Raw genomic sequence first — 16300 nt, forward strand, 5'->3', positions numbered from 1 at the left:
CTGCTTGCTACAGTAAAGATGTCTGACTCACCAGAGACTTGGAGTTCTGTTTGGAGGGCGGCTGAAACAGTCGAACATTGGTCGGAGTCTCCTTCTCGATGGAGTGTCTCCTCTGGGGGGTGTGACGTCTCTCTGGCTGGGGTGTAGAAGAGATGGGCAGGAACGTGGGGGGAGCTGGTGTTCATGGAGGAAAGAGAGATACAAGTGAGACAAGGAGGCAGCTTAACTGGAAATATTACATTGGTTAATTCAAGGCTCAAGAACTTCTGATTATAAACAGCAAGAAAAAAAAGAGCAAAATCTCTGACTGGCGAGGCTGTAAGATTAAAACTCATTCATCACAGTCAGCGTATGGTTTAGCTGAGGAGGCGACTGAGCTGTGACAGGGATGTAGAAAACATTGCTGACTCACTTTTCTTCCCCAGAGCACACTCCGGGGACGTATCATCCATCAAAGATGTAGCCACGCTGGAGCTGCTAGCTGATTTGTGCCCAAAAATATCATCCTGAATGCGTGGAATACACAAACACTTCAACCGTTATTTGTTCTGCACATGCCAGATGAAATTTTAAAAAAGAAATCCATCCCACACACACACACAAACGCATACTGACGTCAGAGTCAGAGCTGTCGAGCTCGGCGAGGATGGGAGCCTTCAGGAGCCTCTTCCTCGGGGGCACAGACTGTGATCCGGAGGGTTCTCCCCTGATAGAGGCTGATCCATTGGCCAGAGACAGAGAGCTGGACGTCCTCCTGCCCATGTACGGACTAAAGTCATCTGCACAGAGCCACACACAAGAGAGTCATTCAGGCTGAAGGAGGAAAAGCACTTGAGCTGAATCTCAAAACTAAATCCTCACATGATTCTTTGCATCATGTGTTATTCTTTCAATCTGTTTTGACTGTTCTGCCCCCGAAAAAAAGGGGAAACAGACGGTTTTCAAATCACAGTGTGTTTAATGGGCGGATGAGTTGAAAAGATGCATTGAATCCTATACAGAGGACTGAGGTTTGAGATCTATCCCAAGGTTGAAGAGGTCCGGGAGGGCGAGTTAAGTTGGTCTGAGGGGAGGCAGAGGAGCAGGCTGGTGTTACACACAGAGCATGGATGATTCTTATTCTTATTATTCTCAGGGGGAGCTGAATCCTTCAAATCAAGCGCCACAAGGTTATTTCTGCACTGAGAGAGGAGTCCAAAGATAAGACAATAACCAACTACCTAAGAAGCTGCCTGACTCTTGAAAAAAAACTAAAACTGAATAGAGGGTTTAACGGGAGGGATGGAGTGAGAGCAGAGGAGACGAGGCAATGCTGCAAAAGACAGATAAAAAGATGCAGCCCTGAAACCTCTCTTTTCTCCTTTCAGTTTCTTCTCCTGTTTGTGAGAAAAGCATCCGACGGGAGCTCTGTCTCTGCTGCTGGACGAGAACTAACTTTTCTCCAAGTTAAGAGACTACATCACCAGGCTTCAGACTTTACTTTACAACAAAACAAACCAGCCATAATTTGCCATTAATGTACACTCCACCTGTGTCTTGGCAAGGCTTCAGTATTCAAATATGTAAATAGAGGATATTTTAGTTTACAGCCAGGGAGGCAGACAGACGAGGCCATTAGGTTATGGGTAAGAAAAAGCCCTTCCAAACCACAGCAGAGCTCATACTTTACCTCCAGTACGGAACAAATCCTGTGGCATACTGCGAGTTTTGCCAAAACCTGAAAGGGGACACCTCCTTCATTAGGATAACTATAACAACATTCCATTATTTGGTATGTCTGTGCTGTTTGGTCTCAATAATATATCTTGATAGATGCAGTCATTGCATTATTGTGTGGTTCAATGTGGCAAATTTACTTTTGTGGTGGACCCACCCTCCCCCATCCCTGGTTCCCCTACCAAGGTAAACACTGTCAGCTCTGTCAGTACTGTTGTAGTTCTTTGCACTGTTAGCTGCAAGCCGCCGGCTCAGCTGTCGACATGTTGAGAGCCATGGGGAGGCAATCAATGAGCTCACAACATCGAATTTAGCACCTTATAGTTAAACCATTTTTTTGTTTTTTAAAGGAGTAGTTCCAGATTTAGGGAGAGATCCTTAATCGCTTTCTTGGTGAAAATGATATGAGTTGATTGGTACCACTCTCACTATCTTTGCGTTAAGTATGAATCGACACCCAGGAGGCGATTAGCTTAGCTTAGCATGAAGACTGGTAATAGCTAACAATTAACTCTCAAGTTAACTAGGTAACTTTTTGAATCTTGTTTGTTTAATCTCTAATGCCAAAAAGAAATGTAGAAAAAACAAGTTGTGGTTTTACATGGAGTTAAATATATTGTAACTATTTCTTGGCAGGGTGCAGTGACTTCCTGTTGTCTTACTGCGCCCCTGTTTACCAAGAAATAGTCCCTGAAAGGCTAGCTGTTTTCCCCTGCTCGCAGTCTTTATGCTAAGCTAAGCTAACCACCTCCTGGCTTTAGTTTCATGTATACTGCTCAGACATGAGAGTGGTGTTGATCTTCCCATCTAACCCTCGCAAGCTAAGCGCATTTTCTAAAATATCAAGCTATTCCATAAATTGTTGATGGATAATAAACATCCCAGTCAGACACACCATCTCATATTTGCCACCACCAAACAACAAAAAGGACCCAGAAGTGCATGATACATTACCAAGAGTCGTGTTTGTATCTCGTGAAATGGATTTCTCCTTGAAACTGTATTTTCTTGCTCCTGAAAAACCTTAATGGAGCATCTCCCCCATAAAATACAGAGCAAAGTTAGAATTAAACTGCTTCCTCTGTATGAGAATGATCGAGGGAAGTTCGTACACACACACACACACACACACACACACACACACACATTATCAGACAGCATGAATGAGTATGTGAGAGGTGATAAAGCCTGCAGTGTGATGAGATACTGGCTTCGGGAGGAGGGAAAGTGGAGCACAGCATTTATCTGATTTGCCTGCCTCAGCAGTATTTCCTTATCACCTCAATCGGAACTGTCTCATTAAGTTGGCTGTGCAGAGCATGAGGCTGCACCATGATTAAATTCTGCATAGTCACATAGTACATGAAATACTCTCTTGTGTAAAGTTTCAGCTGTCCATTTTCGCTGCCTGATTTGATGGCCGGCTACACACTTCCACTCAAAGAGGCCATGTGTAATGTCTAGCCACAACTTTTTATTTTTCAAAATAAAATGATGGCCAGATTTTACACATTGCACCTTTAAGATTCACATCACAATAGTGTACTTGACAGATGATGTACTGAGCAAAGGTGAACCGTTTCCTGGGTGTTTGGAGATCAGCAGCAACAAGCAGGACCAGTTTTCAGGAGTGATATGCGTAATGCTGTCACTGTGTATGACAGGAGCTGGAGATGGACATTTCTATGATGGAGTTGGATTATTACACCCACATGTTGTCCTCCAAAGAAAGACACTGAGGCAATGTCATTTCACAACCAGTCCTTCAGAAAAAAAGAAAAGCCAGATGTACGCAGCAGAAATAAAACTACATAAAAAGAAGAAGTAATGACATTGTACATAAAACTCAGCTGGATAATGTTATTTAAACCGTCACTGGCCATTAATTCAGTATGTAATCACATAGCACCGAGAGCAGTAAAGCCTTTTAAATATCCCAAGCCGCCCGTGAGACCATGTGATCTGTTTCAATCAGCCAGCTGAGTTTAATCTCTCCCTTTAGGACGGCCAGATGATAATGGGACGTTAGAATTCCCTCTTGCTATTTCATCCGACGTATAAAAGTATTACTCCACAGAAAACACATGGGTTGTGGCAGATCTAGTTTCAGCTTTACCCCTGTTTTTGTTTATATTTTGCAAACCTTGAATCAAAGGTTGTTGGGAAACTGCGCAGTGAGCCTATCATATCTGGAGGGTTGGAGTGAATCACTTTTAAACCTACTTGTGTGCATCCTAAACACAAATGTGAGATGATATATATATATATTTTTAATCAACTGAGCATTTTTTATACATTTGGATTTATTTATTTCCTACTGTTAAATTATATTATATTTCACTTTTTTCCAAGATGAAAGACTAAATGCAAAAACAGTCAAATTTGTATATATAGAGCAGCTTATATAAATCAGGGGAAATACAAATGACATTACCTCAGTGTCTCTCAGTGGTTGCCCTGACTACAGCTCTGTCTGTTTGTACCGTGAATGAACATCCTGTGTCCACTCTGCCGGTCAAAGTGTCTCTCATCAGTTCGCTCTCCTCGGTGTCCTTCTACCGACCACCGGTGTCCCACGGTGTCACCATGTTTCACCTCCACAGACCACAGCCGACCACCACCAACCACGGAAGCATGACATGGAATGTGTGTGCGGTGTGCTGATAGAGTGTGTTTGATGTGTGTGCAGGCTGGGAGAGCAGATGAGCAGCCACAACAAGGAAAGAAACAGAAAGAGATATTTAAAAAAGAAAAAAGAAAAAGCCAAACAAGCAGTGAGGTAGACTTTACCTGACGCGTCAAAACTGAAAGACATGCTAAGTGGCCGAATTACTGCAACGAGAAACAGTCATGGCATCGGACAGTTATTGCTTGTGGTTAGGAGGTAAATCAAGGCAAGACTTACTGCACTACATTAAAGGATGTAATCTGCTTGTATTTGGCAGGACATGCAGGGGTACAGCACGCTTGTTGTCTGGTTCTAGATCACTGAAGTGTAACAACTTTCATGATGGGAGATAATAGGATTTCAAATAAGCCACAGCCGATGGTGAGAGATTACTGACATTCAGAAACAGCAGTGGTTTTGTCATCGTTAGGATTAAAATAATTGAGACACTTAGCGTTATCGTAAAAACTTCCACTATGTTGCAAACAGTCTAGTCAACAAAACAATAATTAAAGGCATTATAGTTGCAACACAAATAGGAGAAGTTAGGCAGAATTAGCAACAACAGCAAAGAGCAGAGGCACAAATAATAGTGCAGTAAAGTGAGAAAGGAACTAAAACATCAAGCTGCTACACATTTCTCATCTGCAAGCACCAGCTCCATACTTCAGCTTAAAAACAATACATTTCAGAGCGAAGTATGTTTTCATGTGCGTGAGAGTGTGTTTGTGTGTGTGATTAACAACAAGAGCAGGGACAGAGAAGTGGTGAGTTTCCTTACCCAGCCTTCCCCTGCGGACCTCACCAGGAGACACCGGTCGGAGTTTCCTCTCCGCTTTGATTTCCTCCAAGATGCGTTCATGCAGCGTTGGAGGAAGCCGAGTCTGTGGCTTCAGCTTACGGGCTGACGCCTAGCACAGGTCGATGATGGGTAAAATAGAGACAGTGACACAGAGAGTCAGTGGAGCAGAGCGCAACAACTAACAGGGTTATAGCCAGAAGTCTTTATCATCACCACCTCCTCTTATCTACTGTGACTGACTGCTCATCTCATTACCCAGAGTTGAGCGTCGTATTTACTATAAATGTGGCAATAGTGGCTTTATTGGTCTTGCTAACTTTGCACTCCATTGTAGAGACAGAGTAAAGGAGGACTTGCATAGATCAGGGTTTTAAACAGTCTAAAACCCAGATATGTTTCATTGAAGATAATGTCAGACAGGATAAATCACTAAAATATTGCCTCACCCTTGATTCTCAAAACTGTCTCTGATTTATTTTCTTTAAAACAACTAATTGATAGAACTGAACTGTTTCTGCATTATTGTCAGCAATGCCAAATGGCTTATAGTTGCCATGTACCAGTATGGCAGGGATTATTCCAAAACAGTCTATGTCATGGCACTATCTTCCATGATGTTTTGTTAACTATTAGTGCCTATGACACAATTTTAACAATTGATAGTTCTGGCCTTATAACTATGTCAAATCAGCATTTTCTGTCTCCAGTTTATCATTTCAGACTTTCAGACTAAAATCTAAGCTTTTTTTCTTATCAATCACTGGATGAAGTCCCTCTTTGAGCCTCTAAAATCAGTTTGAATAAAACAAGGGGACACTTTGGTTGAACTGGTCACAAATGATAAATGTATGACACAACTGAGAAGGAGTCACAAGCCTCAAAAGGTTGGAAACCACTGTTCTGGCCGGATGTTGGTTGATGCTCTCATTTGAAGACAGTTCACTGGTCTGTTGTAATCAACAAAGACTTGTACAGGCTGCACAAGGATGGGTTGTGATATTTAAGTCTTGAGCTGCACTCACAGGGTTGAGAGGTGGTCTGGACCTGATGAACTCCAGGATGACTTCATGAGCGCTCTTCTTTAACCTCGGTGGGATGTTTCCATTTATCTGGAACAACAGAACAGGACAATACAATATGGAAGCGGTACCCACAGACAGACAGACAGCTAGTTCAGGTATCCTGCTTGTTGCAGAAGGTTATTTATTAACTGGAGCGCATGACATGGAAAAGGTGAATAATCTGGTACCACATTCCACTCTGAGGTAGAGGTACAGAAAAAGTCAAATTACCAGTTGCAAGACAACTAAATCAAGGACCATAAATAGAGCTATCAGCTAAGGCTGCAACTAATCATTATTTCTAATAATTCATTGATAATGATAATGTCATTATCAATTAGTCAATTATAATTATTATTTTGGGGGTTGATCGATAAATTGTTTAGTCTGTAGAGTGTGAAAAAAAGAAAAAAGTAAAAGATGAACATCACAACTTCCCAAAAACCAAGGTGACGTCTTTGAATATCTTGTTTTCTCCAACATTGCAAAACCCACAAATGTGACAATTTTGTAAAATAGTGCAAAGCAGCAAACTATCGCCTTAATATCAAAACCATCTGAGATTAATTTTTATGCCATTTCTATTAACAACCTATGACATGGTACTGTTTTTCATGATGTTTTGTTAACATGGCAGCCTTTTCTGTGGTGACATGTAGAAGTGCAGCAAGCAGGAGGAATGCATGAGGCATCAATTTCTACTGACCATGACTTTGCGCAGTTTGTAGCGTTGGGACTTGATGTCGTCCATGAGCATCTCGTAGGGGGTGAGCTGGTACTCGATGGGCAGAGGGTTGTACTGACGGTCCTGCACCTTCTTCAGCTTCACTCCTTCACGCAGGCTCCTCATCACCTGAACCCAGAATCGAGCCTGACGGAGGCAAAGGGCAGCATGGATAAGGGGAAGTAAAAAATACCACGACCCTTTGAATCAGGAGCAATAATTCTTGCTCAGGCCTCTCTAGTGAGTGAGAGTGAGTTTGGCTTTGGTCAAATGATCAGTTGAGGCCGGAGGTCAGAGGTCAGTTGAGTCTGTTTGCTTACCCAGTCATCGTTCTGTAGCTCATTCAGGTCTCTGCTGGGGTCCTCGGATGACCCTGCCTCCATCTTACGCAGGTTCTGGTGGAAAGACAGAGAGAGACAGAGTTTGAAGTACATGTGGACCAACAAAGTCAGAGCTGTTTTTTACCAGTTTAGCCTGTCATAGTGTTACACTTGTGGAAAATTTCTATTTTGAAGACTCTAAGTGTCATTCAGTTTAAATTGAACAATTAAAGACAGCTAACATGAGCTTTTAATGTGTGATGCACCACCAGTCCCCATCATCACATAAACTGTAGGAAAAACTGTTCATAGTCTATGAAATAAAAGATTCTTATAATAACTTCATGACGGATATAGTTGTTTGCTGACATAATATTGTAAAAAAAAAAGAAAAAAAAAAGCTATTCAGTCTTTGCAGAGATTTACAAGAAAATACAACATTAATATTTGGATTTTTAGCTAGTGGTTTGCTCTAGATAGGATGCTAGTAATGTTGGTTGATAGGTCACTCAGTCCAGAGGGAAATAACTGTTTGATGGATAGCCATGACTTTTGGCACAAGCATTCATGTTCCCCAAAGGATGAATTGTAATAACCTCAGTGGTCCCTCGACCACTTTGACTGCACTTTGTGCTTGGTGCTAATTTTCCACATCAGCAAATGCTAGCGTGCTTACATGCTAGCAAGTAAAGATAGTGGTAAACATGCTAAACACTAGCATGTTAGCATTGTCATTGTTATGTTAGCATCACAACCGCTGCCTTACCAACCACTTTTTTACATAAAATGTCCCACGACAGCTAAGAATCAACATATTCACCATACGGTTTGTTTTCCTATATAATGAGCGTTAGCAACATAGAGCTGATAGCATGGCTGTAGACCCTGTTATGTTTCCAGACTGGCCTTTTCCCCTGAAGACATTTTGACATGTCACAGAAGCAAAAGCACAGGTGTAGCGAAATAATTAAATTAATGATGGTTGAATTTGATTCAGTTGGTTCTGTTTCGGGGTCCTGGTATAGTGCCTGCCGGCTAAACTGTCATGTCTTAATAGGACACTTGAACAATGTTATTAGTAACACCTGTGCTTTTCTTTATATGTCAATTCAAAATATTGTTTGTGAAAAAGCCAAATGCAAATAGGCCTTTTTCAAAAAGGCCTATTTGCATTTCAGCAAATGTTAGCATGTTAATACGCTAAGCCAAGACAATGTACATACTGTAAACATAACCCGCTAAATATTAGCATGTTGACATTGTCATTTTGAGAATGTTAGCAAAACAGCCACTGTCTTACCAACCACTATGATTTTTACAATTACTTAACCACAACGGCCAATAATCCAATTTGGGTTCTTTGTTCAGCTAATGTTAGTTTTGTTTGTACAATAAGCATTACAGCCTCACATAGCTGCTAGCATGTTCTTGAAAAAGTGCCCTTTTTATGCAAACTAAAAAGAAACAAAAAAGGGAACCTTACACAGTCCCTTGTTATCCTGCAGTCAACTGAAACCTCAGCTCCTCCATCCTGACACCTGTGTGAACCTGCACAACGTGAGGCCATTAGAGTGTTGTAAAACACTGACAGTCAGACTGACTGTCTGTGGGAAACAAGGGAGCTAAACCTGCATTCCTCTGCTGGTGCTTTCCGAGTTCAGCAGAGGACAAAGTCAATGTGTCTGTGTGTGTGTGTGTGTGTGTGTGTGTGTGTGTGTGTGTGTGTGTGTAAATGGTAATGGTCAATGGACTTGTATAGTGCTTTTCCGACCACTCAAAGTGCTTTCACACTACTTGTCATTATTCACCCATTCATACACTGATGGCAGGGACTACCATGCCCACCATCAGGACTAACTAACATTCACACACACACACACACACACACACACACACACACACACGCACACACACACACTCACACACTGTAGGCACAGCTACGGGAGCAATTTTGGGGTTAAGTGTCTTGCCCAAGGACACATCGACATGCAACCAGCAGAGCCGGGGATCCTTTGATTGAAGGACGACCCTGCTCTCCACTAAGCCACAGTCGTGTGTGTGTAATAGAGAGTGAGAGAGCCAAGGAAACAAAATGTAACTAAAAGTGTATGAGTATTTTAAAAGCAGGCAAAAAATGTGTTCCCTCTGGTTAATGTTTGTGGTGAGATTGCTTGATAAGACAATCACGGGAGTGCGCCCAGCTGACTGCAGAGTTAAGACCTCAACCCACCGGGGAAATCACAGTTCACCATTATATTGTCAAAGCTGCATTCGACTGGACTGTAGACTCGAGGTAGCAGTATATCACTCACAACATAATGCATTTAGGTGCCTCATGACTCTGCATGCCCACAGTGTGCACAGTTCCTTAGTGCCACAAGGTAATGCTGAAGGGCATAATGGCATATAACAGCCCACCCAATTAAAACACTGCTAATCTAGCCAGTGAAGGGCATAAAGAGAGATTAGTTCCCTTGCTTTTAAACACCATTATCTCATTTGTATGAGTGGCGCGTCATGAAATCACATCAATGGCACATATTTCCATTTCAAAAGGTTTGACCAAGCAGTGCTCTCTGCAGTCGATGGGGACGGCGTTTTAATTCAAATGTGCACAGCAACCCCCGGACAAAACGTCCACATGAATAATTAGGGCGATTACCAACTGCATCTACAACCTCATTTTTTCTAGTCAGTGAATTCTGCTCAAGTTGTTCTTCATTTTCAGGTCTCGACAGCTGACAAAAGACACTTATCTACGAGCAAAAATAGGAGCCGGAGTAGTTTCTGTGAATCACCAGTAATTCGGCTGCCTTTCATTAATTCTCTCTCTGTGGAGAGACAAAACAACTCTTTGGCAGCCATGGCTGGTAGTGGTGGACAGATAACCATGGATCCACTGTGGGTCGGCACAGCTCCACCGTGCAGACTGGGAAGTGTTTCCATATTTGTTGACAATGACACTGAAGTAAGGTCACACATTCTATTTGATTTTAGTATCTAGAGACAATTAAGCTAATTCTTGTCTGACATTTCATAATTTCCTCCTTGTGTTTATTGCTTTTTAAACTTATTCTTTAATATTGTACATATGACAAAACCATATAAACCGGGTAATGGTCGTGTCTAGAAGGTAACCCACAAGATGTGACACTCTCACAAGATAGTTGAGGCTAGGCATAGGCTTTGAAGGGTTGAGGTTAGAGCGTTGGGCAGCGAGCCTCGCCAGAGTTTTCTTGCGTTTGCCCCAACTTGTGGGTAACCATCTAGACACAACGGGACATAGACACACGTTTGTTTCAAAAGAAGAGTCAGCCAATGAAGGAGCTCCATGAGGCTGTAGGTACAGTGGTGCTTTGAGTTAAATGCCAACATTAGTATACTAACATGCTCGCAATGACAATAATAACATGCCCATGTTTAACACGTATAGCATTTACCGGGGTAACTGTTTTAGCTGAGCATGTTAGCATGCCAATATTTGCTAATATTTGCTTACTAAACGTAAAGTAAAGCTGGGGATGATGGGAATGGCATTCGTTTTGCAGGTATTTGACCTAATAATGACGCCGGAGGAAAAGTCAGAGAATCAGCAGGGAGATTACAACCAATGTTTGTACCATCCCATAGTTGTTGAGGAATTTCCCTCAAAACTATGAAAGTCAATGTTTTTGTGAGGCTAGAGTTTACGTCATGGGATCACCAGTGTCAAAAACATTACTTCCTTATTTTAAAGGCTTCAAAAGAATGCAGTCTCCAATTTCCTATTTTTTTTTCAGGCTTCTTTCTCCACCCTGCAATAAGTCCTCTCTCCTAACAGAGAGTTATGTAACCAGCCAAATCCCCACTATTCATGCCGATGCATTACGCAGTATGCGCACACTAAAAGGGCAGCAGCAGTAGTGTATTACAGGAAGGAACCCTGAGGTGCAACACACACACACACACACACCTCCTCAATGAAATGTTCCAACCCACAGCTGTGCTCCCGAGGAAAAACAAAGCCCAAAATGAGTCCTGCACCAACAAGACATGACTTTGTGATTGGAGGATTATATTATGAACTCACGTTCATTTTTCCCAAGCCGCTTTTCAAGCATTTTCATTCACGTAGGAAGCAGTGATTATAATGTATTCTCACTGTGCAAACCAGACAGAAACTAAGGGAGAACAATTTGAAACCACCACCATTTTGAACATGGACACATGACCCATAACAGACAGCATGCCAATAATACACTGTGCATTAATCCTTTGCAGTATGCAAACAAGTTGGAAACATGTTACATTACAGACCCTCGTATCACTACAATAGGAGTCTCGCACATGATTATATGAATCGTGCCTCTCTGAATGTGAGCTGTGAGAAGCTGAACTCGTTGATTTTGGCAGAATGAGAGTCAGCATGTCTCCAGATATTGTCATCTATGTCGGACATGAATAACCAACATGTCATTCTCATTGTTCACGGTGACCCACTTCAACCTGTCAGCCTGCAGTGTGTGTGTGTGTGTGTGTGTGTGAGTGAGAGCACGGCCTGTCATCCACACACTGCAGCTGTGACGGACTGTTTGGACATTACAACAGTAGTGACGTATACACTTGGCCGGGTTGTATCAAAGCTGCTGACGGCTGGTATTTTGTCCTCATACTGACTTTTGTCAAGTTTGACCACTTTCATGCCAAAAAAATACTAAAATGTACAAATATTTTTTGTTTTTACTACTTTAGCCAGGTTGTAACATACTCTCAAACCACATACATGCCATTGTGTAACCGCGAAACTCTCAATGACTCTTTTAAAAGCAGGGTGACCCATCAAACCAGTGAACAGTGAGTGGATGGGAAGAAAAACTCTGGGATACACACCACCATAAAAAATACATATATGAAATATTAAATGGGCAATTAAAGTCAAGGTTGATTTTTTCTGTTCATAGCTGTTGACATGGAGGAGGCCCTGTTAGATTAGAAATGGACAGCACAAGTTAACTGATATTTAATATTTCATAAAATGCTTGAATTTCCCAAAGTTTCTCTAAAACATACTACATCCTAAAATAAATGTGATCATTATTGTAAGCTGCTGTACATCAGGATGATGAGGACGAGGAACCCTTATGTTCCACTTTGTAAAAAAACCAAAGCTCCCCCCAGCGTTATTATGTCAGAAAATAATTGCAACATCCTTCCTCACCACATGTCAGCATAATGTGCAGTGTTTAATTTGTACTTGTTTAACCGTGCACCCTCAGTTTATGCCTAAATATTCTGATGGAGCACCACCAGTATATGCTTTAATGCAACCCTGAAACAAAGACAGAGCTGCTGTTCTCCGCAGTGGCAAAGTGGTATGATGTAACTATTTATGTAACGGTTTTACAAAGGATTGCTGAACTAAAACATCAGTTTAGGGTAAGAACAAATACAAAAAAAACTTCACTGCTCTTCAAAGAAAGTTTCCCACCGCCAACCAAAAAAAAAATGACATCAACGTCACTCTTTTCGGACCAATTTTTCAATGACACAGGTGCTGGGAAGTGCATTGAGATAATTTAATAGAAGATTTTAATATCGTACCATAAAACATCCCTAAACTTTTGATATTACAGTAAAATAAGGGTGGAATTGTTACAATAAGTAACTTTAAGGACCTTAATAGCTTCATTAAAGGTTTGTTTTGATGTTGAAAATTAGGGGGGATTTGGGACATGATCTAAAAGGACCCAGGTTTTATCCTCATGAATATACTGTAAGTATGAATTATGGGTAATTAAAGGATTTTCAAGATGCTCTTAAGTGATGTTTACCTTTTTTTTCTTTGCGTGATGTTTTATGTACAAACTGGATTTTTCGGAATACACTGTAGTTTCTTTTTTTTGGTGTAAACAATCTTAAACACTTTTGGCCACTTGTTCCGATATGCTACAAGCAATGTGAGTAATGCGTAAAAGTGATGAGGATGAGCTGTTTGTGAAAGCTGCGAGTCAGAGTTACTGAGTGTTATGTCACAGCTTGAGGAATATAGGCTGCACACTGATGTGTCTGTTCATTTCTTTATCCATGGTCATTACCCCGGATGCCTTGCTGTATCAGCTGACCGCCCCTGCTCCGTCACACAGGCGGAGCAGCTGTCCTCATGTCCTCGTGTGTGTCTCTGTTATGTCCATGCCTGTTACATGCTGCAATCCTCTCTGGAATGATGGCTTATTACTGAAACGGGCAATATTGCTTACTAAGACATGATTGTTATGCTCTGCTGGTTACCTCGTTTTAACCTTTGACACTCAAAAGCATTGAGAAAAACTGACATCTTACAACCAGTCAGTTTTACCCACGCAGAGAGAGTCATGTTGATTAGTGGGGTGCATGTAAGGTCACCATGCTAAATCTTTTAAAGACACGCCCTGCTATGACCTTCATGTAAAGGTCAGCGATCATCCTGTAACCTTTCATTAGAAGGGAGAAGGCCATGTGCAGAAAATTTAGCTGAAACATAATTTTGATGGCTTAACATGCAGGAATTTTTAAATAGCGCCTCTTTGTCACGGATGAAGCTCGCTGGCTGTCTCGGCCATAGACTGCATACAAGAAGTGGACCTGGTCACCGTGACGTGACTGTGGACTGTTTTAAAGCCTCGAGTTCAGCATTTTGGGCGTTGCCATCTTGGTTTTTGGCCGTCACCATCTTATTTTTTTGCAACCAGAAGTGACACGAGAGGGTGGAGCTAAGTACAACAGAACACTGAATAAGAATTTTTTTTGGCAACTAACATGTTACAATTAACTTCCATTAATTAAAAACACACTGTGAAAGGGTTAAAGTTCTAAGACGAAAAACACGGACAACTCTCAGACCGGACAAATCTGTCAATCCCTAAAGCATACTCTACTTTATGGTCTATTATTTGACTCTAAATGGACCATAATTTACTCAATGAACATCATGCTGTATTGAAGAAGACTTGAGACCATAAACTCATGTTTACAATGTTTACTGAGGTAATAAATCAAGAGAGAAGTAGAGTCATTTTCTCATAGACTTCTATACAACCAGAGGAGTCGCCCCCTGATGGCCATTAGAGAGAATTCAAGTTTAAGGCACTTCTGCATTGGTCAACTTTACTCAAATGCTGAACCTTTACAAACACCAACTGACAGAATGTTGCATATTATACCTTTAAACTCCAATTAGAGCTGTTCAAGCCCACAGTCATAATGATGATGATGATGATGATGATGATGATGATGATGATGATGACGACCCACCTCTTTGGCGCTCTTGATCTTCTCCAGGAAAGTACCGAGTTCCCTGGTTTCTGTGTACAGAGCGCGACACACTGCCTGGTAGTGACTGTGGGTGTCTGACAGACCGGGCAGATGAGCTGTGCACAGCTACAAGAGAGACAGTGAAGCACAGAGGAAGAGAGATGTTCAGTACACACTTCACACAGCTGCTCTAACGGCTGACATGACACCTAAATGATTCACAAAGTGCAACGTATTTTATTAACCCAATGGCTAACAACATCCATGTTATTATGATGTTACCATCACATACTTAGTGAAGGGATTTCAGGTTTTGTAAAGCGCCCGCTGGCAGCCATGTTTGAGGAGCTCTATGCTTTCTTAACACCCTCTGTCATCAAACGTTTAGAAAAGTTGTTCACAGTTTTCATGCTGGCTTGTTAGCTAATAATGCAATTGTAAAAGCACACCAGCAAATATTCACATTTCAGAAGCTGGAACATGAGAATTTGAGCGTTTTTTCTTTAAGAAATAATACGCAAGACCCTTATCAAAAGTGTTGATGATTCATTTTTGATTGACTAATTGATTGACTAATTGTTTCAGCTCTACACTACATGGCATTTCTCTGAATCTCAGCAACTTTAATTTAGAAACACAGTTTTCAGTCTACACCGGCTTTATATAATTATACTTTCACTCCAACACATCTCACAGGCAAATATTGTTCTTTTTACCCCACTACATTTGTCTGACAGTGTTAGCAGTTACTTTTCACATTACAGTTTTGCATATCACACTGTCAAAAGAAAACTATCTGTCTCCAAACTTGTTGATTTGATTTTGAATGTTGGAACTTGGACCAAAGCTGAACATTCTCCTACTTCTTAAGCTAAACAAAATATATGAAAACAATACTTGGATTAGACAGAAAACTGTTACAAAGCTGAAAACAGGGCTGTTTTTCTGATAGTAGAACACTGACACCATATGACTGTTTACTGATAATACTTATACTTGGAATTTCGATTGAGTAAAAACAATGGATTTGTGCTTGAGGTTTAGCAGTCTGGAGTCTTGTTATTGTTAGTCTTGATACATAATCGTCAAGTTTTCAGAATAGCGTGCGAAGTTCCATTCTTTGTGTGTCTAAAATGAGGAAACATTTACTTTTAGTTAAGGATTCAAATACTTTTTCCACCAATGTCAAACTGTTTGCTTAAGGATCTCAGGCACACTGAATAAAGACTAAATACCCAAAAAGCAGACATTCGTAAACAACTGACTGCTGAACACGATTGACAAAACAACTATGCCTGAGGTCAGCCATGCTGCTGCACATACACACAGACAGACCAACAGTGATGAGAGAATACACCCTTGTCTCTCTCATAGAGAACAGAAGGTTCCCTGGGCCAATGCTTGGCATGCGCTTGGCGTCCATTTGTCCAGACTGCACTGCAGAAAATGTCACAAAACGCAGGAAATAGCAGACAATGGTCCCTCCATAAGCGTTCTCCGCCCCACATCCTGTCGCGAATGTGTGAAGAGACAAAAAATGCTGCAGCCAGTGTCGATGGACAAACTGTTGCTATTTTCAGTTCAATACAGTTCATAGTGTATTCGATGTCAGTTAGGGTTAGTACAGTAGGACAAAAGGTAAACCGAGGGAGCACATAGACTGAACGGTCCAAGGGTGAAAAATACTGAGACCACAATTGGAACAGACAGCTCGGTAGCCAGCGGGCCAGCCAGGCTGGC

General features: G+C 41.4%; 1 protein-coding gene across 4 annotated transcripts in view; it reads right to left on the reverse strand.

Moving 5' to 3' along the window:
* spire1b (spire-type actin nucleation factor 1b) overlaps nt 1-16300 on the reverse strand; it is a 40488-nt gene that overhangs the window by 7574 nt on the left and 16614 nt on the right. For 2 of the 4 annotated variants that reach the window (XM_031878603.1, XM_031878600.1), the window contains exons 4-12: nt 14561-14686; nt 7292-7366; nt 6954-7118; nt 6209-6295; nt 5166-5295; nt 4507-4548; nt 616-779; nt 413-506; nt 32-174 (exon numbers count right to left, since the gene is read on the reverse strand). In XM_031878603.1, the coding sequence (XP_031734463.1) occupies nt 32-174; nt 413-506; nt 616-779; nt 4507-4548; nt 5166-5295; nt 6209-6295; nt 6954-7118; nt 7292-7366; nt 14561-14686 (1026 nt within the window). The remainder of the gene's footprint in view (nt 1-31; nt 175-412; nt 507-615; nt 780-4506; nt 4549-5165; nt 5296-6208; nt 6296-6953; nt 7119-7291; nt 7367-14560; nt 14687-16300) is intronic. The other 2 variants (XM_031878604.1, XM_031878601.1) reach the window with 1 other exon arrangement.

Source organism: Anarrhichthys ocellatus, unplaced genomic scaffold (genome assembly GCF_004355925.1).
Source record: "Anarrhichthys ocellatus isolate YVR2014 unplaced genomic scaffold, GSC_Weel_1.0 scaffold188, whole genome shotgun sequence".
Lineage (NCBI taxonomy): Eukaryota > Metazoa > Chordata > Actinopteri > Perciformes > Anarhichadidae > Anarrhichthys > Anarrhichthys ocellatus.